Here is a 26,439-nt window from a genome sequence, read left to right as displayed (position 1 = left end):
AGATGAGGAGGATATCTTATCTCAGAGAGTCATGAGTCTGGAATTTCTAACCACAGAGAGCTGCAGGAGCAGATTTCTTGTGCATATTTAAGGCTGAGGTGGTTAGATTGTTGATCAGTTGGGGAAGCAAGGAAAGGGGATGAGGAAGGTCAGATCAGCTGTAATCCTATTGAATGGTGGAGCAGACTCGAGGGGCCGAATGACCTACTCCTGTTCCTATTTCTTATTGTCTCAAATGGCCACAATTTAAGCAAAACAAGATCATTGCTGTTTTTCCAATTCGTCTTCTGGCAAAAATAAATGTTTTTTTCAAGTTCTTGGTTTAAAGCATTTCAGATTGAAATACGTACTGACCAGAACATGAAGGTATACAACAATGCCTGGATGGCTTTGCCCTTTCCACCATTATAGAAGGAGACTCTGCAATACTTTGACAGTATTCTGCAAGTTACCAAAAACTGAAGTAAGACTGGCCAATCATTTCATTGGAGAAGCTGTCACATGTGACACCCTCCAGTTTCAGAGTATGATTTTGCTTTCAAGGGAATTGTAGAAAATTATAGTCAGAATGTGCATCATTTTCTCCCCTCTGTTCTGTCACTATCTTCAGATATAAATCATCAAATGCCAGTCTGTTGGACTAGATTACTATGTTTCTAATGGCAGAACCATGTGGTACAGATACCTTCAGACAGGAAATAGTCTCAAGAAATTCTTGTAAGTTTAAGAGTTAATTTAACTTAAAACTGTTTTGAAGCCTTTTAGCTTTTTTCTCTGACTGCCCTTTTCATATTTGAATTGTTGGGTTAATTGCTTGGCCATTATATGATGGAATAGTGTTACAGAGAGCATGACGGTGAATCTAAACCTTCCTGAAGGTTTACTTCACATTTAACTAATACTGACTGAACTTAAGGGTTGCAGGCACTTGTAATGATGCCTTGGGGTTTAAGTTTCCCAGAACAGTGAAGCCTAATTTCCAAGGCTGGGGTCATTGGAGAAAGGGCTGTTGAATTGATAGTAAGGAAAGCAGCCTGACAAAATACATGTGAATTGTGCCAAGTTAATTTGTAATTGTCAAGTTGATGATTTTGTTATTGAAATAATTCCTGGAGATTGTTCAGAAATGAAGTTTCAAAACAAATGAAGCTTGGCTCATCTTTAATGAGCATGTTGCCTTGAGAATATTCTGTGCCATTTCATGTTGGGAAGCCGTCCAGCAAAATACGCTTCTGACCATCACAGTCAGAGAATCAAGGGAGGTGGGGACGCTAGTTGAGGGAGAATATCAGACATGTTGGTATTGGAGAGTTTCATAGTCTGTTTGCACAAAAACAGGAATTACTGGAAAAGCTCAGCAGGTCTGGCCACATCCGTGAAGAGAAATCAGAGTTAATGTTTCGGGTTCAGTGACTATTTCCCAGAGCTGATGGTAACCAGGAATGAAGGCTGATTGAACCTGAAACATTAACTCTGATTTCTCTCCATGGATGTGGCCAGACCTGCTGAGCTTTTCCAACAATTTCTGGTTTTGTTTCTGATTTCCATCATCCACAGTTCTTTTGGTTTTTATTTAGTCTGTGTACATTCCTGTTTCTTATTATTTGTCATAACTCAGGAAGCCCAATTGAAAAAGAACTTCATTTGTTGTTGAACAACAAAATGGAGCCACTACTCATGGTGTACATAGACTAGTCTCAGCATGGGACAGATTGTTCTGCTGGACAAAAGTGAGGACTGCAGATGCTGGAGATCAGAGTCTAGATTAGAGTGGTGCTGGAAAAGCACAGCAGGTCAGGCAGCATCTGAGGAGCAGGAATATTGACGTTTCGGGCAAAAGCCCTTCATCAGGAATAGTTCTGCTGACCCAACCCTTGGTCTACGTTTTTTTCCCTCTTCTCTGTACCTGGAAATGTTATCGTATATATCTGAGTAACTCTCTCACCCTGGGGAGTCTGCTTTATTTCTAATTTTAAATCAACCAGTTTAGACATGCTTTGAGATCCCTCTGAAGGAGGTGGGACTTGACCCCAGACTCAGAGGTACGGACACTACCATCATACCACACAAGGCCTCAATTGGATTTGCTTTATAGATAATTTTTAACCTATTTTCCAATCCACCTGTTCAGTGATGTAATGGTACACCTCTGGAACAGATAGGACTTGCACCTGGGCCTCCTGACTCAAAGGTTGGGATACTACTGTCACACCACACAGCTCCTTCTCTGGGTTTTTTTTCTATACATTTAAGTGCTTTTATGCACAACTTCAAAAATCATCATAACTTTTTTTTCAATTAACGGCCGGCAGTATTCGCATTTGTGATTAACAAGAAATCTTAACAAGAAAAACTCATTATGGAGACAAGGTCTGCTTCATTTTTTCTCTCGTAACCTAAAAGTATCATAAAACACAACTGAGAGACCTCCCCACCATCAAAATTACTGTAACCACGAGTAATCATACAAGTAGGCGATTAAATATTTAAAGACAAAACCCTTTAAAGGCAATGAAGACCATAAAAAGTGAAAGGCAGATAGAGAAGGGACTGGGTCTTCTTCACCTATTTTCTGATCAACCTGTTCAGAGATTTTATTACACACTTCTGGAGCAGGCGGGACTTGGACCCAGACTTTCCAGTCCAGAGGTAGGGATGCTACCACTGCACCGCAAGAGGGTCCCTCCCTGTGTCTGCTTCACAAAGGGTTTGGGTCAGATGTCTCAGCTGGACAGGCCATTACCTCATATGTAGGGGGACTCAAACTCAATGACAGCCACAGGGAAATTGATTAGTGACTCCCTGTGGACCTGATAGGGATCATCACAGTTCTGTTGATTGAAGCTGCCTTTGTACTTGAGTTCCTGAGCACCAGTTGTTTCGCTAATGAGAGAGTGAGACTACAGTGACTGCACCTGGACATGATCTGGAGATGCCAGTGTTGAACTGGGGTGTACAAAGTTAAAACTCACACAACACCAGGTTCTAGTCCAACAGGTTTAATTGGAAGTGCAAGTTTTCGGAGCGCTGCTCCTTCATCAGGTGGTTGTGTCGCAATCACCTGATGAAGGAGCAGCCTCCAAAGGCTAATGCTTCCAAATAAACCTGTTGGATTATAACCTGGTGTGTGATTTTTAACTTCGTACACCTGGACACATTTTCAATTCCTATATCTTGGTTCCAGTAGTGTGTGTAAAAAAGAGTATATTATAGGCATAATACCCTTGTATTTGGAATATTTTTTAATCATGTGTGGGACATGGGCACCACTGGCTGGGCACAGCATTTTTTGCCCGTCCCTAGTTGCCCCTTGAGAAGGTGGTGATGAGCTGCCTTCCTAAACCGCTGCAGTCCACCTGCTGTGGGTTGACCCACAATGCCACTAGGGAGGGAATTGCAGGATTTTGACTCAGTGACAGTGAAGCAACAGTGATATATTTCCAAGTCAAGATGGTGATTGGCTTGGAGGGGAACTTGCGGGGTAGTGCGGTTCACATGTATCGGCCGTCTTTATCCTTGTAGATGGAAGTGATTGTGGGTTTGGAAGGTGCTATCTAAGGATCTTTGGTGATTTTTCTGCAGTACAGACTGCTGCTACTGAGTGTCAGTGGTAGAGGGAGTGGATGCTTGTGGATGTAGTGCCAGTCAAACTGCATTTTCCTGGATGATGTCTACCTTCTTGAGTATTGTTGGAGCTGCACCCACTGGCAATTGGACATTATTCCATCAGACTCCAGACTCATGCTTTGGAGGTGGTGGACTGGCTTTGTGGAGTCAGGACGTAAGTTACTCGCCACAGTTTTCCTCGCCTTTGACCTTATCTTGTAGCCATTGTGTTTACATGGCTCATCTAGTTGAGTGTCTGGCTCATGGTAACCTCTGAGATGTTGATAGTGGGGAATTCAGTGATGGTAACACCATTGAATGTCAAGGATTGGAGATGTCATTCCCTGGCATTTTGGTGGAGTGAATGTTACTCACCACCTGTCAGCTCAAGCCTGGATATTGTTCAGATCTTGCTGCGTTTGGACAAAGACTGCTTCAGTATTTGAGGAATCATGAATGGCGCTGAGCATTGTACCGTCACCATTGAACACCTTGTGTTGGAGAGAAAGGCACTGATGAAGCTGCTCCGTCAGGCTCCCACTTATTGATTACAGCTTTACCTTCAACACCACAATTCCAACCAAACTCTGAGACCTAGGTCTCACCTCCTCCACTCCCAACTCCAACTCCCCTACCCCACACCGCCCCCCCTCCCCACTGCAACTGAATCCTTGACTTTATGACTCGCAGACCTCAGTCAGTGAAAATAGATGACAACACCTCCTACAATGATAATCTTCAACACTGATGCCATGCAAGGATACATACTCAGTCCTCTATTAAAGTCTTTATACATTCACGATCCTGTGGTCAGATTCTGCCCCAACTCCCTTTTCAAGATGACATCACCATTGTAGGTTGGATCTCCAACAATGACGAGACAGAATACAAGGAAGCGATAGAGTGCTCAGCGACGTAGTGTAAAGACAACAATCTCTCCATCAATGTCAACAACATGAAGGAGCTGCTCATTGACTTCAGGAAGCAAAGTGGAGGGCATGTCCCTGTCTGTATCAATGGGCTAAGGTGGAGATGTTCGAGAGCTTCAAGTTCCTGAGAGTGACAATCACCAACAATCTGTCCTGGTCCATCTATGTCAATGCTACAGTCAAGAAAGCACAACAACACCTCTACAAACTCAGGAGGCTCAGGAAATTCGGCATGTCCACAAAGACTCTTTGCAATTTTTATAGGTGCACCATCCTACCTGGATGCAGCACGGCATGGTTTGGCAACTGTTGTTCCCAAGACTGCAATAAACCCCAGAGAGTCGTGAACACAGCCCAGTCTGTCACACAAACCAGCCTTCCATCCATTGACTCCATCAACACTTCCTGCTGTGAAAAGTGTTCTCTTATGTACTTTACAGGCACATTGTGCCACAAAAAGTGCATCAGAGTAACAGAACAGTGTGCCGATTACAGTGTTACAGACACAGAGAAGATGCAGAGAGAGACCAACATCCACATTTGAGAGGGCCATTCAAAAGTCTGTTAACAACGGGGAAGAAGTTTTTGAATGTGTTTGTCAATGTATTCAGACGTTTATATCTTCTGTCTGATAGATGAGGCTGGGAGAGAGTGTAACTGGGGTGGGAGGGATGTTTAATTATGTTTGTTGCTTTCCTGAGGCTGCAGGAAGTGTAGATGGAGTCAAAGGATGGAAGATGGTTTGTGTGACAGATTGGACTGTGTTCAGGACTCTCTACAGTTTCTTGTGGACTTGGGAAGAACAGTGGCCAAACCACGCTGAGATTGGCACTTGGTAATGGTGGAGAAAGTGAGGCCTGCAGATTCTGGAGAGTTAGAGTCATAAATCACCTGGTCACCAGTCATCACCTGATGCCTGGAGGAATAACGCCTCATCTTCCACCTTGGGACCCTCCAACCGCATGGCACCAATGTCGATTTCACCAGTTTCCTCATCTCACCTCCTCCTACCTCACACCAGATCCAATCCTTGAACTGCCCAACCTGTCCATCTTCCTTCGCACCTATCCACTCCAGCCTCCCCACTGACCTATCACGATCACCCTACACCTGCATCCACCTATTGCCTTCCTAACCACCTCGCTCCCCCCCTCCCCACTTCTACCCCCTCTCTCCTATTTATCTCTCAGTCCCCTTTCCCTCCCCCACTCCCACATTCCTAATGATGGGTTTATGCCCAGAATATTGATTCCATTGCTCCTTGATGCTGCCTGACCTGCTGTGATTTTCCAGCAACACATTTTTGGACTCGGTAATGATGCTCATTTAATGCCTGATGGACTGAATGGCCTCCTCCTGTGCTGTAACAAATCAGTGATTTTGGGATGTCCGTCCCTGAAATAGTTAAACTCAGGTGCCGCTTCGATATAAAATACTCGAGTTCACGACATCAAAATGATTAAAACAAAAAGCTGTCCGCAATTTGTTTTTCTGTGTGACAAAGATGGAGATCCGCAGTGAGGTAAAGACAGAAGATCTGCAGACACAGTTACAGAATTTATTTCAATGAGAGGTCCGTGCAATGAATGAGCTTGCAACATCTCCCTTATTGGGCTAACATTGGAGTTTCAGGATGCAATGAAACTTCACATTCCTAACTAATGTGGGTGGCATGGTGACTCAGTGGTTTGCACTGCTGCCTCACAGCATCAGGACTCGGGTTTGATTCCAGACTCAAGTGACTGGCTGTGTGGAGTTTGCGCATTCTCCCCATGTCTGTGTGGGTTTCCTCCGGGTGCTCTGGTTTCCTCCCACAATCCAAAGATGTGCAGGTCAGGTGAATTGCCCATCGTGTTCAGGAAGTGTAGGCTAGGTGCGTTAGTCAGGGGTAACTATTGGGTAGGGGAATAGGTCTGGGTGGGTTACTCTTCAGAGGGTTGGTGTGGACTTGTTGGACCTGTTTCCACACTATAGGGATTCTAATTCTAATTTGTAACTGATGCTGCTTCTTGTGAACAAAGGTGTAATTATAGAGGTGCAACTGTAGCCAGGTCACCATGTGCATTTTGTTGTTGTCTCGTGTTAGAGATTAGATGGAAGAAATAAAGCAGTTATTCGAAGAAAGAGATAATCCTGAAAAATCCCATCCCAAAACTGAACTCATCCACACAGCTGAAACAATATGAATTGGGCCTCTATCCCAGGGATTAATGTTGAGGCTGAACCCATGTGACTTTCTGCCTTGCCCCACATCTATTTATTCTTTCATTTGTTCATGGGATGCAGATTTTACTGACTCAGCCGGCATTTATTGCCCATCACTAAATGCTGAGCTTAGAGTCACATACAGGCCAGACTGGGTAAAGGTAGAAGGCTGACTTTCCTAAAGGATACCATTGAACCAGACAAGTTTTTATAACATTTGACAGTGCTTTCATGTTCACTATTGGTCTCATTTTTAAAAACTTCACATTTTTTTGTTTAATGCAAATGTCACCATCTGCCTCGGTGAGATTTGAGCCATGTCCCCAGAGTTTCTGGTCAATGACACTGTTCCTACACCACTGCCTCCCCCTTGGCCTGTGTTGAATAGCAATAGCAATAGCATTGACTAGCTCAGAATGAGACTTTCAATGCCATTCTCGGGGAAGCTGCCAACTCTGTCACAATCACTTGCCCAGCAGCTCTCTGGTCCCAGTACTGCCACCAAGAGCGATGGCCATTGCTGGGACTGCATCCACTTCTCAAATGACAATCATTGCTGGAGCCAGATGCAAAGGTTAAATTGGGGTGAGGGTTTAGTGGTGGTGATGCTGGGTATCACCAAAAAACAGACTGATAACCCAGGTGAGAACAGAAGTGTTTGGTGGGGACACGGGCAGGGCGAGATGTGCAAATGCATTGACAATGAACAGGAGCAGGTCACTCGGCCCTTCGAACCTACTCTGTCATTCAGTAGGATCATGTCTGACCCGATTTCAACCTTAACTCTACATTCCTGCTTATTCCTGATAATCTTTTTTCCACTTGGAAATCAAGAATCCATCTCCCTCTGCCTTAAAAAAATATTTAAACGTTCTGTATCCACTGCTTTTTTGATGAAGGAAATTCCAAAGAGTCCCAACCCTCAGAGAGAAACATGGTTTCCTTATCTCTGTTTTAAAGAAGCTGCCACTTTATTTTTAGCATTGATGTCTAGTTCCAAACGAAGAGACGGAAACCAAAATGAATATCTTAGGGGAGGGGGGGGTGTGGGGATCTTTGAATGACTCAGGGGACGTGTTCAGGCCCTTGTTCACCATCAGGTGACTGAGTGGGTGATGCAGGCTCACACATTGTGTGCTGACTTCCATCTGTTAAAGGTGAAGTCCCTGAAAAGGGGTGAGGAGCCTTAAAATGGCCATTTACTGACCTATGAGGGGTCACAATCAGCCCAGGATATCTCCCAAAGCATTAGCAAGTATGGATGAAATTGCAGAGGCCAGCGAGATGCGCCCTTGGTATTGCATCCAATTTTAGATTAGATTACTTACAGTGTGGAAACAGGCCCTTCGGCCCAACAAGTCCACACCGCCCTGTCGAAGCGCAACCCACCCATACCCCTACATCTACCCCTTACCTAACACTACGGGCAATTTAGCATGGCCAGTTCACCTGACCTGCACATCTTTGGACTGTGGGAGGAAACCAGAGCACCCGGAGGAAACCCACGCAGACACGGGGAGAATGTGCAAACTCCACACAGTCAGTCGCCTGAGGCGGGAATTGAACCCAGGTCTCTGGCGCTGTGAGGCAGCAGTGCTAACCACTGTGCCACCGTGCCGTTCTCCCCCTTCATCCAGCTGTCCTGCCCCCTGGCATGCATGATTTCACTCTGTGTTATTATCTGGTCAGGCTACCTACAATAGGTCAGTGCTTTGGCCAGGAGCGAGTGGGGGTGAGCAAGAAATGTACCATCTCTTATTTATGCTAGGCAGTCAATAATTAATCATTTTACATTCCAAGCATGGGATGGGGGGAGTCTTCTCTTGGAAAAAGACATATCATTAAAATCTCAACTCTTAGCTATTTTTGGCATTTGTTTCTCAAACACATCTTGCAGAATATGTACTTTCTCCAATCAGATGGAAATACACTCTTTGTGAGGAATCCAAAAATAGTGAATAAGTCCTGTTGCAAAATACAGGATTTAATGGGCCTTTGTTTCTTAGGAATGCTCCGAGAGAAGAATGGTACAATGAGCATTTATTAACAGCAGCTGTCACATTCTCAATGAATTAATGTGCATGGAAGGTGTTCTTCTTTTATTTCATTCTTTCATGGGAGGTGAACATCATTGGCTAGGTCAGCATTTATTGCCCATTCCTAATTGCCCAGAGGGTAGTTAAGAGACAACCACATTGCTATGGGTCTGGAGTCACATTCAGGCCAGACCAGGTAAGGATGGCAGATTTCCTTCCCTAAAAAGGCATTAGTGTAGAGTATTTTCTTACTAATACAGAGCAGATTTTCCCTCTTGATAAAACTGTCTATTTCATGCATATTTAAAACCATTATGTATTATTAAAATAAAATTCATTGTTTGCGTTTTTTTGTGACATTCCCTTTTCTCTCTTGTTTATAGTGTGTTTCAGATCTCAGTATTAATGAAGGACCCCTAAGAATAAATATGTTTGCTGCTGGTTGGATTAGCAGGGGTATTTTCCATTATTATATTGTCAGTAAAGAGCTAGGAACAAATAGAGCCAAGAGTTAATTATATATCGAAGTATCTCAGTGGGCTACATTCACAGCTGCACTGGAGGGCCAGGTTTTGGTGGAACATGCCAGCAGTCTAAGCAATCTCCTCACCAGACAATTGAAGCACAGAGTTGAAGACAAAGAGTTTTCCAAGCCTAATGTGTGGTAGTTTCAAATATCTGATAACCAAAAGGCAATAGGAAAAGATAACAAGGCATAATGATTGGTAAATTTTGGAGGACAATTGCTATGGGCGGCACGGTGGCACAGTAGTTAGCACTGCAGCCTCACAGCGCCAAAGACCAGGGTTCAGTTCCCACCTCAGGCGATTCTCTGTGTGGAGTTTACACATTCTCCCCGTGTCTGCGTGGGTTTCCTCCGGGTGCTCCGGTTTCTTCCCACAGTCCCAAAATGTGCAGGTTAGGAGAATTGGCCATGTTAAATTGTCCATAGTGTTAGGTGAAGGGGTAAATGCAGGGGAATGGGTCTGGGTGGGTTGCGTCTCGGCGGATCGGTGCAGACTTGTTGGGCCGAAGGGCCTGTTTCCACACTAATCTAATCTAAATCTAAAAATCTATCATGGCTTCAGGTATGGTGAGTAACAATCTTTAATGATCTAGGGCAGTAGTGTCTGCATTCAAGAGGGTACAGTCAGTGAAATTTCCTGGGGCGGGGGGCTTTTAAGAATCACATGTTAAGATGAAATGGACCCAGTTTCCCTGAACACAGCTGTCATCAGCTGCCTCATTGTACTGCAATACTGCAGAGGACAGCACAAACAGTCCTTAGCTCACTTATTTGAATATGGAAAGATAAAGAGTTTTTGCCCGAAATATTGATTTTCCTGCTCTTCAGATGCTGCCTGACCTGCTGTGCTTTTCCAGCACCACTCTAATCTTGACTGAATTTGGAAAGAGCCTAATGCCTGTTTGCACCAGGAACAAGGATGTCTTGCTGCAATTGTACAGGATATTGGTGAGGCTACACCTGGCAATATTGTGGGCATTTTTGGTCTCCTTATCTGTGGAAGGATGTTCTTGCTCTCAATGGAGTGCAGCAAAGGTTTACCTAATTGATTCCTGGGATGGCAGGACTGATATAAGAGGAGGGATTGAATCAGTTAGGGTTATATTCATTAGAAGAATGAGGAGGGATCTCATAGAAACCAATAAAATTCTAACGAGCCTGGACAGACTAGATATAGGAAGAAGCAAAATCAGAAATTGCTGGAAAAACTTAGTAGGTCTGGCAGCATCTGTGGAGAGAAATCAGGGTTAATGTTTTGGGTGCAGTGACCCTTGCATGTCCAACTATTGTTCTCTCTCTCTCTGACTGTATCGCCACCTATTGTTTACTCCTCTTCTCCCCCATCTTCAGTTACTGCCAGTTCTGAAGAAGGGTCAGTGGACCTGAAACGTTAACTCTGCATTCTGCCCACGGACACTGCCAGACCTGCTGAGCTTTTCCAGTAATTTCTGCTTTTTTTGTTTCAGATTTCCAGCATCAGCAGTTCTTTGTTTTTGTTTGTTTACATGCAAGAAGGATGTTCCGGATGACGGGGGGTTGGGGGGGGGGAAAGGAATGTGGGAGGGGTGTGGTGGGAGTAGTGGTCTGGTGAGTGCAGAACCAGGGGTCAAGGTTTAAGGAAAAGGGATAAACCTTTCAGGACTGATGGAGAAATGTCGTCAACCTGAGAATGATGAGCCTGTGGAATTCATGACCAAAACATTGTGTGTTTTCAAGATGGAAGTAGCTATAGCTCTTGTGGCTAAATGGATCACAGGATATGCTCTTGCACTCGAGGGAGTACAGCGAGGTTATCCCAGGCTGACTACGGGGATAGCAGGACCGATGGATGAGGAGAGATTGACTAGGTTAGGATTGTTTTCACTGGGGTCAGACACATGATGGGGGGGGGGGGGGGTGGGGTGGTTCTCATAGAGACTTATAAAATTCTAACAGGACTAGATAGGGGAGATGCAGGGAGGATGTTCCCGATGTTGGGTGCATCCAGAACCAAGGATCACAGTCTGAAGATTTGAAGTGGACCACTTAGGACAGAAATGAGGAGATATTTGTTCACCCAAAGCCTGTGGAATTCATTACCACAGGAAGCAGTTGATGCCAAAGCATTGCATGTATCCAAGAGATGGCTAGATATAGCACTTGAGGCAAATGAGATTAAAGGTTATAGGGAGAAAGTAGGATTAGGCTATCTATTGAATGATCAGCCATGATCGTGATGAATGGCAGAGCAGGCTCAAAGGGCTGAATGGCTGCCTCCTGATCCTACCTTCTATGTTTCCATGTTTCCATATAAGGGGAGGGCTGGCTTAGAACATTGAGTAGGATGATCAGCCATGATCATACTGAATGACAGAGCAGGCTTGAAGGGTAGAATGGCCTGCTCCTATCTTCTGTGTTTCTGTGGGCCATGGGTGGCTAGTTTCCTTTTGCCAGCACCTACAGAGTGGGCAGCTCATAATGAGCACCTGAAACATTGACTCCTCCACCTCCTGACGCTGCCTGACTTGCTGTGTTCATCCAGCCTCCTATCTGTCTACCTTGGGTTCCAACATCTGCAGTTTTTTGTCTCATAATGAGCATGCCTGTTTGGCAGGTAGAGCCTGAATAAGCCGGACAATTGACTTTCCAGGCCATCAGGTTAAAAGACAGAGCTGAATAAAGAGTTTTTATGTTCCTGATTTATCTTAACAGTATTATCTTTGATGCATTTTTGATTAGCACATATATAGTATTTCTTAAATCTCAAAAGCACCCTGCTTGTGATACTATTACTCATAAATCTGCTGTGCAGCAAGATTTTTATTAAAGCTAGATAGCTTTTCCTCCTCACAAATTCAAATTAGATGGTTAAATTGGGAAGTTCCAGTTTCTTGAACTGCAAAGCCATCTATGGAACATATTCTCCAATGACCTGAGCTTCACATGAGCTACATTGAAATTGGCTAACATTGCTCGAGAAACTCAGCAGGTCTGCAGAATGTGGAGGGAGAAAACTGTGTTAATGTTTCAAACCCAGTGACTCTTCTTCAGAATTACGAAACAATGACTCTGCTTTTTCTTCACACATGCTGCCAGGCCTGCTGAGTTTCTCCAGCAATTTTTATTTTTTTGTTTCTGATTTCCAGCATCCACAGTTCTGTTTGGATAGCACCAGCCTTGCATTATGTTTCTCTTTGGCCTGTTGCAGTAATAGAGCATAGAACACAGAACAATATAGGTCCTTCAGCACCCGATGTTGTGCCAAAATTTCATCCTACTCTACAATCAGACTAACCTACATGCCCTTCATTTTACTATCATCCAAGCACCTATCCAAAAGTCGCCTAAATGTCCCTAATGTACCTGACTTTACTACCACCACTGGCAGTGCATTCCACACACCCACCACTCTCTGTGTAAAGAATCGACCTCTGACATCACCCCTAAACCTTCCTCCAATCACTTTTAAAATTACGTTCTGACATGATAGCCATTTCCACCCTGGGAGAATGTCTCTGAATCTTCACTTTATTCATGCCTCTCATCGTCTTGTACACCTCAATCAAGTCACCTCTCATCCTTCTTCGCTCCAATGAGAAAAGCCCTAGCTCTCTCAACTTTTCTTTATAAGACATGCCCTCCAGTCCAGGCAGCATCCTGGTAAATCTCCTCTGCACCCTCTCGAAAGCTTCCACATCCTCCCTATAGTGAGGCGACCAGAACTGAACGCAATATTCCAAGTGTGGTCTAACCAGGGCTTTGTAGAGCTGCAGCATAATCTCGCTGCTCTTAAACTCAATCCCCCTGCTAACGAAAGCCAACACACCACGTGGAATAGGATGCCCAAAAAGATAATTCAGATGGAGTCCTATTCTCTGGCCACAAAGATTGTTTCAATTTCAGTGGGAGTAAAAATTCTATGTAACGAATTTCTGGTCGACCTGTTATATGAAGGATATTATTAAACCGAAGAGGGCTTAGAAAAGATTTACCGGGATGTTGGCAGGACTGGAGACTTGTTTTGTAAAATTAGGCTGAATAGGCCAGGGCATTTTTCACTGTAGGATAGAAGGTTGAAGGATGATCTTACAGAGCTTTATAAAATCATGAGGGGCATAAATAAGGTGAAAAACAAAGGGTCTTTTCCCTAGGGTTGGGGAGTTCAAAATTAGGGGGAGTATTTTTAAGGTGAGAGGAGAAAGTTTTAGAAAGTACATAACGGGCAACGCTTTCACACAGAGAGTGGTTCGTGTATGGAATGAACTTCCTGAGAAAGTGGGTGCAAATACAATATTTAACATTCATTTGGTAAGTGCATGAATAGGAAAGATTTGGAGGGATACGGGCCAAGCACAGGCAAGTGGGACTAGTTTAATTTGGAAACATTGTCGGTGTAGATTACTGGACCAAAGGCTCTATTTCCGTGCTGTGTGACTCAGACTTTAAAACGTGAAGACGATTCTGTTCTGCTGTCCTTTAGGAATTCAACAGCAACTTAGTTTCAATAATCTGGTCATCCTCAGTGTGGTTTATTTGTATGCTGTATTGATTCTCTGCCCTTTCCTGTGAACACAACCTACAGGGCTGTCAATCACCCCGACTTGAACAGAGTCCTTTCTCTCCTCCAGAGCGCGATGAATGCAGAAACGGACAGCACAGCTGTCACGAGATGGCGATTTGCATGAACACAGTCCAGGGTCACCGCTGTATCTGTAAGCCTGGCTACGTGGGCAATGGAACCATCTGCCGAGGTAGGAACTGGAGCTGCTTTGAAATGAATCGCTATTTCTTTTCCTGCATCCTCATTTCCGACTGTCCACTCCCATCCAGGGCTACCCAGTCCCGGATATGGGGACCACTACACTGCCTTTATTTTGCTTTAGAAGAAATTTTCAAACAGCCTTCATTCCAGTTGATCGGTTTCTCCTTTTTATTCTGTCATGACTCAGGCTGAGAGTTTTGTAACCACTGCAGCTTTGGATATCCTGAAAGGGCTTTGACATCAGTGACTCAGTTCTGTTCCATGAATATTACCAGCAATCATGGAGCATTCCTGGAGCAGTGGAAAGCCTAGAAACTTAGAAACTAGGAGCAGGAGTAGGCCATTCAGCCCTTCAAGCTGCTCCTCCATTCAACAACTGGCTGTTCATACAACTCAGTTCCTGATTTTTCCCCATACCCTTTTACTGAGGAAAGATTTCTAACTCGTTCTTGAACGCATTCAATGTTTTGGCCTGAATTGCTTTCTGTGGCAGAGAATTCCACAGGCTCCCCACTCCCTGGGTGTGGAAATGTCTCCTCATCTTTGCCCTGAGAAGGCCCACCCCGTATTCTGAGACGGTGAAACCTGGTTTTGGCTTTCCCCAGTCACCAGGAACATCCTTCTGTGACAAGATATTCATTCCCCACCTTCCCCCATTGTCCACCTCCCCCACACTCCCCACCAATACACCTCCTTCAGCCCAACCATGGCAACCTGAAGAAGGCAAAATAAAGGAAATCGGGGCATCTGTTGATTGAATAACAATAAGGTACTTACCTTTTATAAGATGTGACCTCCGCCCCAGTCGATAACCAGTTCCGGCTCATTCTTGAAAGTCAGAGTGAGGAATTCTGGACATACCGTAAAAACTGGCAACACCTTTTAATCACACCACCCTACAGAGGAGAAGACGCATTTAAAATGTGGTCACTTCATACTTCTGTTTAACTCCAGCTTTCTTCAGTAATATCCTTCATTTCTCTTCACTTCTTTATCAACGGCAGTTTGCAAAGCACTTGTCATGTAGGAATCCATCCCAAGGTATTTTTAAAAGAAACTTACCACCAAATTAGTAAAGAAGGCATTGAAGGCAATATCAGGACAGACGATCAACGTCTGATCAAAGATAAAGGTCTTAATGTCTACCGTAGTGGCCCACACTCAGACCCTACCAAAGCATTGTGGCTACCTTTATCTGCCTCATTCTAGGAGGATAATTTGGTCTTTGAGGTGGGCACAGATTCAACAGGGCTTAAAGAACTAGGGAGAAATGGTGGGGCTGTGATAATGTGATTGGACCAGCATTTCAGAATGCGTACATCGCAAAAAGAAAGTTCGCATTCAACTTCACTGAGAGGGAAGGCAAATGGAATGCTGACCGGTATTCCAAAGGGAAGGGATCATTTTGGCTCAGCATGGACCAAAGGGCCTGTCTCCGTGCTTTAGGACAAACTGACTCTCTGACTGTGAAAGGGAGGTGCTTTTTTCTAAAACTATGCAAGACTGGTCACATCCTTCTAGAATGCTGTGTTCCCTTATCTAAAGAAAGGTATAGTAGCATCAGAGGCAGTTGAAAGAAGGTTTGGTTGGTTGATTGAGGGTGATTCTAAGTTGTCCAGGGTATACAACGATTTTCTTTGAGGAGAGGTTGAGAGGGTTGGGCTTGTACTCATTGGAATTTAGACAAAAGTGAGGACTGCAGATGCTAGAAACCGGAGTTTATGAAAAAGCACAGCATCCAAGGAGCAGGAAAATCGACGTTTCAGGCAAAAGCCTTTCATCAGGAATGGAGGCAGGGAGCCTCCAGGGTGGAGAGGTAAGTTGGGGGTGGGGGGGGGGGGGAGGCTGGGGCGAAAGTAGCAAAGAGTACAATAGGTGAATGGGGGTGACTAACCTCCATTCCCACCTAGCTGCTCCACCCTCCCCTCTGACCTATCGCCTCCATCCCCACCCCCCTTCACCTATTGTACTCTTTGCTACCTTCCCCCACCCTCCCCTCTGACCTATCACCTCCATTCCCACCCCCATTCATCTATTTTACTCTTTGCTACCTTCTCTCCAGCTCCACTCCCCCCACCCCCTACTTATCTCTCCACCCTGGAGGCTCCCTGCCTCCATTCCTAATGAAGGGTTTTTGCCCGAAACGTCAATTTTCCTGCTCCTTGGATGCTGCCTGAACTGCTATGCTCATTGGAGTTTGATGAGTGAGAGGTTGCCTTACTGAAACATGTGACATTCTCAGGGGACTTGACAGGGCAGATGTGGAGAGATTGCTTCCCCTTTTGGGAGAGTCTGGGATCTGAGACTACAATCTCAAAGGAAGGAGATACTCTTATAAGACAGAAATGAGGAAGAATTTCTTCTGTTAGAGGATAGTGAATCTGTAGAATTCTTTATTACAGAAGGCTGTTGAAGTTGGGTCATGAAGTATATTGAAGGCTGAGATAGAAAGAATTATTGGGGAAAGGCAGGACAGTGGAGTTGAGGATTATCAGATCAGCCATGATGTCACTGAATGACAGAGTGACGGGATGGGCGAAATGGCATAGTTCTGTTTCTATGTCTTATGACGTTATGGAACCAGTTCATACTCTGGGTTCCATGGGTGGAATATAAATTCAAATAAACTAAAGAAACCTGGAATTGTGAGGTAGTCTCAGTGCTAGTGACAATGAACTGATCATTGATGACTAGAAAATAAAATATCTCATTCACCCATCCTTTTGGGGAAATCTCTCATCTTTATCCAGGCTGGTTTTCATTTGACTTCAGACCAACCGTCCCAAATGGTGAGGCAATGTGCCCTGTTCAAGGCCAATTAGGGAAAAGCAACAGGTATTCCTGTGGAAGGACAAAGAAAAGGTGATGAAGACAAGTTGTGTCAATATTTCATTAAAATCAAAATCCAATCACAGTTTTTAAAAATTAGATAATCATTTTATAGAAATGATGGAAATTAGCAAAAATTGAACATTAGATTTTTCACGAAAATTGTTGTTCAAATTTTTGAGGTGGGGGAAAATTGCTTTACCCCCAAAAGGCTATCAATGTTAGGTTAGTTGATATTTTCAGGGCTAGGATTGATAAATCTTTGAAAGGAAAAAAGTATCATTGGATAAGCAGGTGGATAAATAGAATTGAGCTACAGATCGCTTTCACTTCAACAGTGTAGCAGAAAAGTTGGGGGCAGAATGGCCTGTTGTTTGTTGCTTCCATGTGGCACAGTGGCACAGTGGCTAGTACTGCTGCCTCACAGCGCCAGAGACACGGGTTCGATTCCCACCTTGGGCAACTGGCTGTGTGGAGTTTGCACATTCTCCCCTCATCTGTGTGGGTTTCCTCTGCGTGCTCCTGTTTCCTCTCACAGTTCAAAGATGTGCAGGTTAGGTGAATTGGCCATGCTGTTAGGTGAATTGGCCATACTGAATTGGCCCGTAGTGTTAGGTGTAGGGAAATGGGTCTGGGTGGGTTGCTCTTTGGAAGGTTGGTGTGGCCTTGTTGGGCTGAAGGGCCTGTTTCCTCACTGTAAGTAATCTAATCTAATCATACTACAGTGTTGGGATGTGCTTCCTTCTTTCTGAAGTCTGATATATTTTTCTCATGTGTCTATGGAAAGTAATTAATGTGATAAGCAATGTCATCTGCTATGAATCATATTAGGAATAAGATTTCTTTGGCAGCTATGAACAGAAATAGCATGGTGAAGGTATGAGCATTTTCACTACCTCCACACTCTGCATTGTTGTACCAAAAGCAATTTTTCCACCATTATTACAAGTCAATCTTTTAAGAACTTTCCTTTTTTTGTGTGTTCACTTGTTTATTGAGAAAAAAAGTGCAGTTACAGAATATTGTACTGTGCCTGAAATGCATCAGCTTGCATCAATACGACTGATAAATGCAATCAGAACAATCGTTCCCAAAGGAGCATGTATACAAAACAAACTCTTCCTGGTACAACGAGGCAAGAAAACCAGGGGAAAATAAATCAAGAGCAGAATAAAACACAGCACTTTCTTTTCAGGCTGTTCCATGTTAAGTCTGTGTGATGCTGGTAATGAAAGCAGCATTGAATGTGTGATAAAGATAAATTTACAACTTGGAAGGAGTGTCACAAGTCCCAATTGGGGATGTAGCAGATGGAAGAGGAGAGGTATAATTCAGACTCTGCTTTTCTGATGTTCTTGTGTATCAGGTGGGTGGTATACCCAGGATTCTGGCAGACAGCTACACGCGAGGTGTTTATTTAAATCCAGTGTTGGTTTTGTAAACAACACTTGCATAATAAATGGATTGAAGTAAATTGGTATTTAAAGCGCTGAAGTTCTGTGTGAGACTCAAATTTCCTAAATTGTTGTTGTTCCTTTCAGAAGACAATCATCTTACTAATGCATTTTTGTATTTGCAGTCGAGCAGTTTGTGGTGCTGAGTCCAGAAAACTCTGTGCAGTTCTCTAAAACAAAGGTATTCAGCAGCAGACAGGCGTAAAGCACCAGAGAGGGAGACTACTCTATGGGCAGATTGGATTGGAATTGTACACCATGAGAGCAAGCTGTGTACTTCATTGGTCAGAAGGAGTGGTTGGATCCATATCTGTTCCCCAGGAGTGATCAGAAAGAACCTAATGTTATATGTTGCCATTCACTCATTTAAAAGCAAACTACTGCAGATGCTAGAAATCTGAGATAAAACTGAAAGTCCCTGAGAAACTCAGCAGGTCTGACAGAATCTGTGGAAAGAGAAACAGAGTGAAGGTTTAGGGTCTGATTCTCTTTTTTTTATTTTTCTCTCAACGGACACTGCCAGTCCTGCTGAGATTCTCCAGCTTTTACTGTCTTTGTTCCTGGTTGCTCATCACTCCTATGCTTACTGACCGACTGTGGTTTCCAGTCTCTCAATACGTTGATTTTAAAACTCTTTGTCACATTCTTCAATCCCTTTAAGATCATGAGATAGTGGCACCATTCTCCTGCTTTCTCCCTGTAACCTTTGATCCCCTTACTGATGTTGTTCTACAGTTCCCTAACTCTAGAGCGTCCTCCGACCTAAAGTCACTCGAGATTTCTCTGCACCTCCTGTTCTCACCTCATGAATGTTCCTGATTTTACTCCAATACTGCTTTCAGCTGACAAAACCTTAATCCTGGAACCCTGCCCTTTGACATCTCTGCTACTCTCGCTCTTTTTCTCTGTCTTTCCCTCTCTCTCTCTCCATCTCTTTCTCACTCTTTAAGATAATTAACAGCACCTTCAACTTTACCATGTGATTGGTCATCTACTGCGCTATCTCATGCAGCTCAGTGTCATATTTTGTTCAATAACACACCAGTGATGTCATTACAATGCGTTTATAGAAATGCTGGCTGCTGGTGTTGTTATAAGGTTTGTGTAAACTGAGAACATGATATCAAAAATACCGAGAGAAAGTGAGAATATGGTGTTGAGCCAGAGGATAATCAGCCTTGATCATATTGAATTAGGAGCAGACTCAAGGGGCTGAATGGCCTACTCCAGCTCCTAGTTTCGATGTTATATCTTTCTGATGAGGTTGCAAACCAATATTCAAGAGATGCCTCAATGCAGAGGACTCTGGGTTGATAATCAGTGGAGTTTGGAAGGATGAGGGGGGATTTAATTGAACCACACAGAATACTGAATGGCCTGGACAGAGTGGATGTTGGGAAGATGTTTCCATTGGTCGGAAAGATGAGGACCCGAGGGCACAGCCTTAGAGTAAAGGGAAGACCTTTTAGAATGGAGATAAGGAGAAGCTTCTTCAGCCAGAGAGTGGGGAATCGATGGAACTCATTGCCCACAGAAGGCTGTGGACACCGGGTCATTGAGAGTATTTAAGACTAAGATTGACAGTTTTTAAGTATCAAGGGAATCGAGGGTTACAGGGAGAAAGCAGGAGAATGGGGTTGAGAAATGTATCAGCCATGATAGAATGGCGGAGCAGACTTGATGGGCTGAATGGCCTAATTTCTGCTCCTATGTCTTATGGTCTTACAATCTTAATATGGGTGTCAAAGCTTGGAGAAGCCAGGTACCTCATTATTCTGAAAGTCAAACAAAAGGAGAGTTTAAATTAATTTGGCAAAGACATATGTGCCAGGATGAAACATGAAAAATAATAAAAAGGGCCAGAATTTTAAATACGAGGTGTCAGATTTAACTACTGTTCATGAATTAAAATTCTGCAAAAGTGGAAAATTGGCATGTTGGAAATTTAAAATGGTCAAACTTACCTCTGGGATTTACTGGGGCAGTTTCAGAAGGACTCCTGTAAATTGAATCCTCACGATTCCAACTTTTTTTAGAAACTCGATTGAGTCCCTTTGCCTGGAGATAGTTTTTTTATAAATCCATATGTGTTCAGACATGTAATGGCACATCTTCAGGACCGGGGGCTCTCGAATCTGGATCTTCTCATCCAGAGGAAGGGACCTTACCTCTGTACCACTTGAGTCTATAATTCCAACTTTAACAGTGAATGGTCTCCTCGAACTGCTTTGAAATCTCCACGATCATTGAGTAGGCAACCGAAAGATCAATTATTCATCAGTGAGACAGACAGGCCTTTAAGTAATGAAACTGCACAGCTGCCTGCTGTGGAGAAGACTTTCCCTAACAGGACACATTCTGGGAATGTACTGGCCTTTCCTCCGTAGATAATTTCCAACATCCAAAATGTAATTTCAGCTCCCTGACCCTCCATCTCACCTTCCCTGCTGTCACCTTGTGTTGTTGCATGGGTACAATGTATGCAGCTTTGTCTCTGCACCTCTTGCTGAGATCCAGGAAGGAGGCAGTGCCAGCAACATCAAGAGGAGCGGCCTCCTTCAATGCCACTCGCTGCCACACAGGACCGACCAGATTGATGCCAAGATTTAACCCAAATGAGGCAGTAATTCCAGAGGCATGGTTAAATCCCTCAGATCCCACTGCACAACTTTCTGAGATAAGACACATGGTAAGGACAGTGCAGGAGAGAGAGAGAGAGAGAGAGAGAGAGAACCTGCACAGTTACTGCCTTTGCTGTTTTTGAATTCATGTATCGCTGGACATTGGAGTCTGTCTGGGAAAATCAACGAACAATGAACTTTGCAGCTAATCTTGGAGGAACTGTTGGGCAAAGTTCACAGCACAGAATCAGGTAAGTTAATCGTTGTTTTAAGTCTGTCCAAGAGAAAGGCTGCAGTAGTGAGTACAGTGGGTTCTTTCTTGATTATATGTTTTTGGAGATAAGTCTCTTGATTAAACTTAAAATCTAAGCCATAACTATTAATTTAACCTGGGGCAGTGTTTGTAGAGGAATAAGATGGTGTTATTTTCTGGGTCTGTAGATTGTGAAGGAGCAAAAATGGCCTTTGCGGTGAGATGTACTTCTTGTCAGATGTGGGAGTTTAAAGAGAGTTTAAGGGTTACTGCGGATTATATCTGCCATAAATGCTGTTGGATGCGAATCTTATCAGATCAAGTGGATCGGTTGGAAAGACAGTTAGAAGCAATGAGGAATTTGCAACAGCAACAGTATGTGATGGATGGCAGTTATAGGAAGGGAGGAAAGTCTCAGATACAGTCACATAGATGGGTTAACTCCAAGAAGGGTAAGAGAGTTAGGCAGCTAGTGCAGGAACCTTCTGTGGATATACCCATTTCGAACAGGTATGCTGTTTTGGAAAATGTAGGGGGTGATGGATTCTCAGGGGAATGTAGCACGAACAGCCAAGTTTCTGGTATTGAGACTGGCTCTAATGTAACGAGGGGTACGTCAGCTTCCAAGAGCTCAATTGTATTAGGGGATTCTGTAGTCTGAGGAACAGACAGACGTTTCTGTGGCCAGCAGAGAAAAAGCAAAATGGTGTGTTGTTTTCCTGGTGCCAGAATCAAGGATGCCTCAGAGAGGGGGAGAGAGGCCAGCAGGAGGTCATTGGCCACATTGGAACCAATGACATAGGAAGGGAAAAGGTTGAGATTCTGAAGGGAGATTACAGAGAGTTATGCAGAAATTTAAAAAGGAGGTCCTCAAGGGTAGTAATATCTGGATTACTCCCAGTGCTATGAGCTAGTGAGGGCAGGAATAGGAGGATAGAGCAGATGAATGCATGGCTGAGGAGCTGGTGTATGGGAGAAGGATTCACATTTTTGGATCATTGGAATCTCTTTTGGGGAAGAAGTGACCTGTACAAGAAGGATGGATTGCACCTAAATTGGAAGGGGACTAATATGCTGGCAGGAAGATTTGTTAGAGCTGCTTGGGAGGATTTAAATTAGTAAAGTGGGCGGGTGGGGGGGGGGCTACCCAGGGAGATAGTGAGGAAAGAGATCAATCTGAGACTGGTACAGTTGAGAACAGAAGTTAGTCAGTCAGGGAAGGCAGGGACATGGTAGGACAAATAATTAAACTGCATTTATTTCAATGCAAGGGGCCTAACAGGGAAGGCAGATGAACTCAGGGCATGGTTAGGAACAAGGGACTGGGATATCAAAGCAATTACAGAAACATGGCTCAGGGATGGGCAGAACTGGCAGCTTAATGTTCCAGGATACAAATGCTACAGGAAGGATAGAAAGGGAGGCAAGAAAGGAGAGGGAGTGACTTTTTTTTAAAATTACTTACAGTGTGGAAACAGGCCCTTCGGCCCAACAAGTCCACACCGACCCGCCGAAGCGTAACCCACCCATACCCCTACATTTACCCCCCTGACCTAACACTACAGGCAATTTAGCATGGCCAATTCACTTGACCCGCACATCTTTGGACTGTGGGAGGAAACCGGAGCACCCGGAGGAAACCCACGCAGACACGGGGAGAACGTGCAAACTCCACACAGTCAGTCGCCTGAGGCGGGAATTGAACCCAGGTCTCTGGCGCTGTGAGGCAGCAGTGCTAACCACTGTGCCACCGTGCTGCCCACTAAGGGATAGTATTACAGCTGTGCTGAGGAAGTATATTCCTGGAAATACATCCAGGGAAGTTATTTGGGTGGAACTGAGAAATAAGAAAGGGATGATCACCTTATTGGGATTGTATTATAGACCCCCCAATAGTCAGAGGGAAATTGAGAAACAAACCTGTAAGGAGATCTCAGCTATCTGTAAAAATAATAGGGTAGTTATGGTAGGGGATTTTAACTTTCCAAACATCGACTGGGACTGCCATAGTGTTAAAGGTTTAGATGGAGAGGAATTTCTTAAGTGTGTACAAGACAATTTTCTGATTCAGTATGTGGATGTACCTACTTGAGAAGGTGCAAAACTTGACCTACTCTTGGGAAATAAGACAGGGCAGGTGACTGAGGTGTCAGTGGGGGAGCACTTTGGGGCCAACAACCATAATTCTATTCGTTTTAAAATAGTGATGTAAAAGGATAGACCAGATCTAAAAGTTGAAGTTCTAAATTGGAGAAAGGCCAATTTTGACGGTATTAGGCAAGAACTTTCGAAAGCTGATTGGAGGCAGATGTTCACAGGTAAAGGGACGGCTGGAAAATGGGAAGCCTTCAGAAATGAGATAACAAGAATCCAGAGAAAGTATATTCCTGTCAGGGTGAAAGGGAAGGCTGGTAGGTATAGGGAATACTGGATGCCTAAAGAAATTGAGGGTTTGGTTAAGAAAAAGAAGGAAGCATATGTCAGGTATAAACAGGATAGATCGAGTGAATCCTCAGAAGAGGATAAAGGAAGTCGGAGTATACTTAAGAGGGAAATCAGGAGGGCAAAAAAGGGACATGAGATAGCTTTGGCAAATAGAATTAAGGAGAATCCAAAGTGTTTTTACAAATATATTAAGGACAAAGTTTGGGAGAAGATTTGTAGCTCCGGTGCTCATTGTTGTAGTTCTGTTCGCCGAGCTGGGAATTTGTGTTGCAGACGTTTCGTCCCCTGTCTAGGTGACATCCGCAGTGCTTGGGAGCCTCCTGTGAAATGCTTCTGTGATGTTTCCTCCGGCATTTATAGTGATTTATCTAGAGTAACTAGAGCGAGAATAGGGCCCATCAAAGATCAGCAAGGCGGCCTTTGTGTTGAGCCACAGAAAATGGGGGAGATACTAAATGAATATTTTGCATCAGTATTTAATGTGGAAAAGGATATGGAAGATATACACTGTAGGGAAATAGATGGTGACAACTTGCGAAATGTCCAGATTACAGAGGAGGAAATGCTGGATGTCTTGAAACGCATAAAGGTGGATAAATCCCCAGGACCTGATCAGGTGTACCCGAGAACTCTGTGGGAAGCTAGAGAAGTGATTGCTGGGCCTCTTGCTGAGATATTTGTATCATCGATCGTTACAGGTGAGGTGCCGGAAGACTGGAGGTTGGCTAACATGGTGCCACTGTTTAAGAAGGGCGGTTAAGACAAGCCAGGGAACTATAGACCAGTGAGCCTGACCTCAGTGGTGGGCAAGTTGTTGGAGGGAATCCTGAGGGACAGGATGTACATGTATTTGGAAAGGCAAGGACTGATTCAGAGAGTCAACGTGGCTTTGTGCGTGGGAAATCATGTCTCACAAACTTGATTGAGTTTTTTGAAGAAGTATCAAAGAAGATTGATGAGGGCAGGGCAGTAGATGTGATCTATATGGACTTCAGTAAGGTGTTCGACAAGGTTCCCCATGGGAGACTGATTAGCTAGGTCAGGTCTCATGGAATACAGGGACGGTGGCACAGTGGTTAGCACTGCTGCCTCACAGCGCCAGAGACCTGGGTTCAATTCCCGCCTCAGGTGACTGACTATGTGGAGTTTGCATGTTCTCCCCGTGTTTGCGTGGGCTTCCTCCGGGTGCTTCGGTTTCCTCCCACAGTCCATAGATGTGCAGGTCAGGTGAATTGGCCATGCTAAATTGTCCGTAGTGTTAGGGGTATGGGTGGGTTGCGCTTCGGTGGGTCGGTGTGGACTTGTTGGGCCGAAGGGCCTGTTTTCACACTGTAGGTAATCTAATCTAATCTAAACTAGCCATTTGGATACAGAACTGGCTCAAAGGTAGAAGACAGAGGGTGTTGGTGGAGGGTTGTTTTTCAGACTGGAGGCCTGTGAGCAATGGAGTGCCACAAGGATCAGTGCTGGGCCCTCTACTTTTTGTCATTTACATAAATGATTTGGATCCGAGCATAAGAGGTACAGTTAGTAAGTTTGCAGATGACACCAAAATTGGAGGTGTAGTGCACAGCAAAGGGAGTTACCTCAGATTACAACAGGATCTGGATGGCACAATGGGCTGAGAAGTGGCAGATGGAGTTTAATTCAGATAAATGTGAGGTGCTGCATTTTAGGAAAGCAAATCTTAGCAAGACTTAATGGTAAAGTCCTAGGGAGTGTTGCTGAACAAAGAGACCTTGGAGTGCAGGTTCATAGCTCCTTGAAAGTGGAGTTGCAGGTAGATAGGATAGTGAAGAAGGCGTTTGGTATGCTTTCCTTTATTGGTACGAGTATTGAGTACAGGAGTTGGGAGGTCATGTTGCAGCTGTACAGGACATTGGTTAGGCCACTGTTGGAATATTGCGTGCAATTCTGGTCTCCTTCCTATTGGAAAGACGTGGTGAAACTTGAAAGGATTCAGAAAAGATTTACAAGAATGTTACCAGGGTTGGAGGATTTGAGCTATAGGGACAGGCTGAACAGGCTGGGGCTGTTTTCCCTGGAGCGTCGGAGGCTGAGGGGTGACCTTATAGAGGTTTACAAAATTATGAGGGTCATGAATAGGGTAAATAGGCAAAGTCTTTTCCCTGGGTCGGGGAGTCCAGAACTAGACGGCATAGGTTTAGGGTGAGAGGGGAAAGATATAAAAGAGACCTAAGGGGCAACGTTTTCACACAGAGTGTAGTACGTGTATGGAATGAGGTGCCAGAGGATGTGGTGGATGTTGGTACAATTGCAACATTTAAGAGTCATTTGGATGGGTGTATGAATAGGAAGGGTTTGGAGGGATATGGGCCGGGTGCTGGCAGGTGGGACTAGATTGGGTTGGGATATCTGGTCGGCATAGACGGGTTGGACCGAAGGGTCTGTTTCCATGCTGTACATCTCTATGGCTCTATGACTAAGACCAAGCCTTGTCACAGAAGCCTTCCCATTTCCCACTTGCATTCCTGGGGTCACCGGAGCCTCACAATGCAAGGTTGAAACTCATTCACTCTGACCACTTTCCCTTAGAGTGAAAATCCTGCCTTTGGAAGTGCACTGGTCATCATCTTTGTTGATTGCAGGAGTTTCACAATCACAGCTGTCTACGATCATTGACCAGAAACTGAACTGGACTTGCTCTCAGTTTATGCAGACATCATGACAACAATAATAGCTGGCATTTCTACATTGCAGGGACATCACCAGAGTGTTACAGAACAGAGTATGACACAGAGTCACATGAGATAACATTGCACATAATCAATCA

The 26,439-nt window shown here is 44.2% G+C and overlaps 1 protein-coding gene across 3 annotated transcripts in view; it reads left to right on the top strand.

Moving 5' to 3' along the window:
- LOC140493827 (protein kinase C-binding protein NELL1-like) overlaps nt 1-26,439 on the top strand; it is a 980,593-nt gene that overhangs the window by 602,430 nt on the left and 351,724 nt on the right. For all 3 annotated transcript variants that reach the window (XM_072592758.1, XM_072592757.1, XM_072592756.1), the window contains one exon: nt 13,910-14,032. In XM_072592758.1, coding sequence (XP_072448859.1) covers nt 13,910-14,032 — 123 coding nt within the window. The remainder of the gene's footprint in view (nt 1-13,909; nt 14,033-26,439) is intronic.

Source organism: Chiloscyllium punctatum, chromosome 22 (assembly GCF_047496795.1).
Source record: "Chiloscyllium punctatum isolate Juve2018m chromosome 22, sChiPun1.3, whole genome shotgun sequence".
Lineage (NCBI taxonomy): Eukaryota > Metazoa > Chordata > Chondrichthyes > Orectolobiformes > Hemiscylliidae > Chiloscyllium > Chiloscyllium punctatum.
This window is presented reverse-complemented; position numbering and strand designations above follow the sequence as displayed.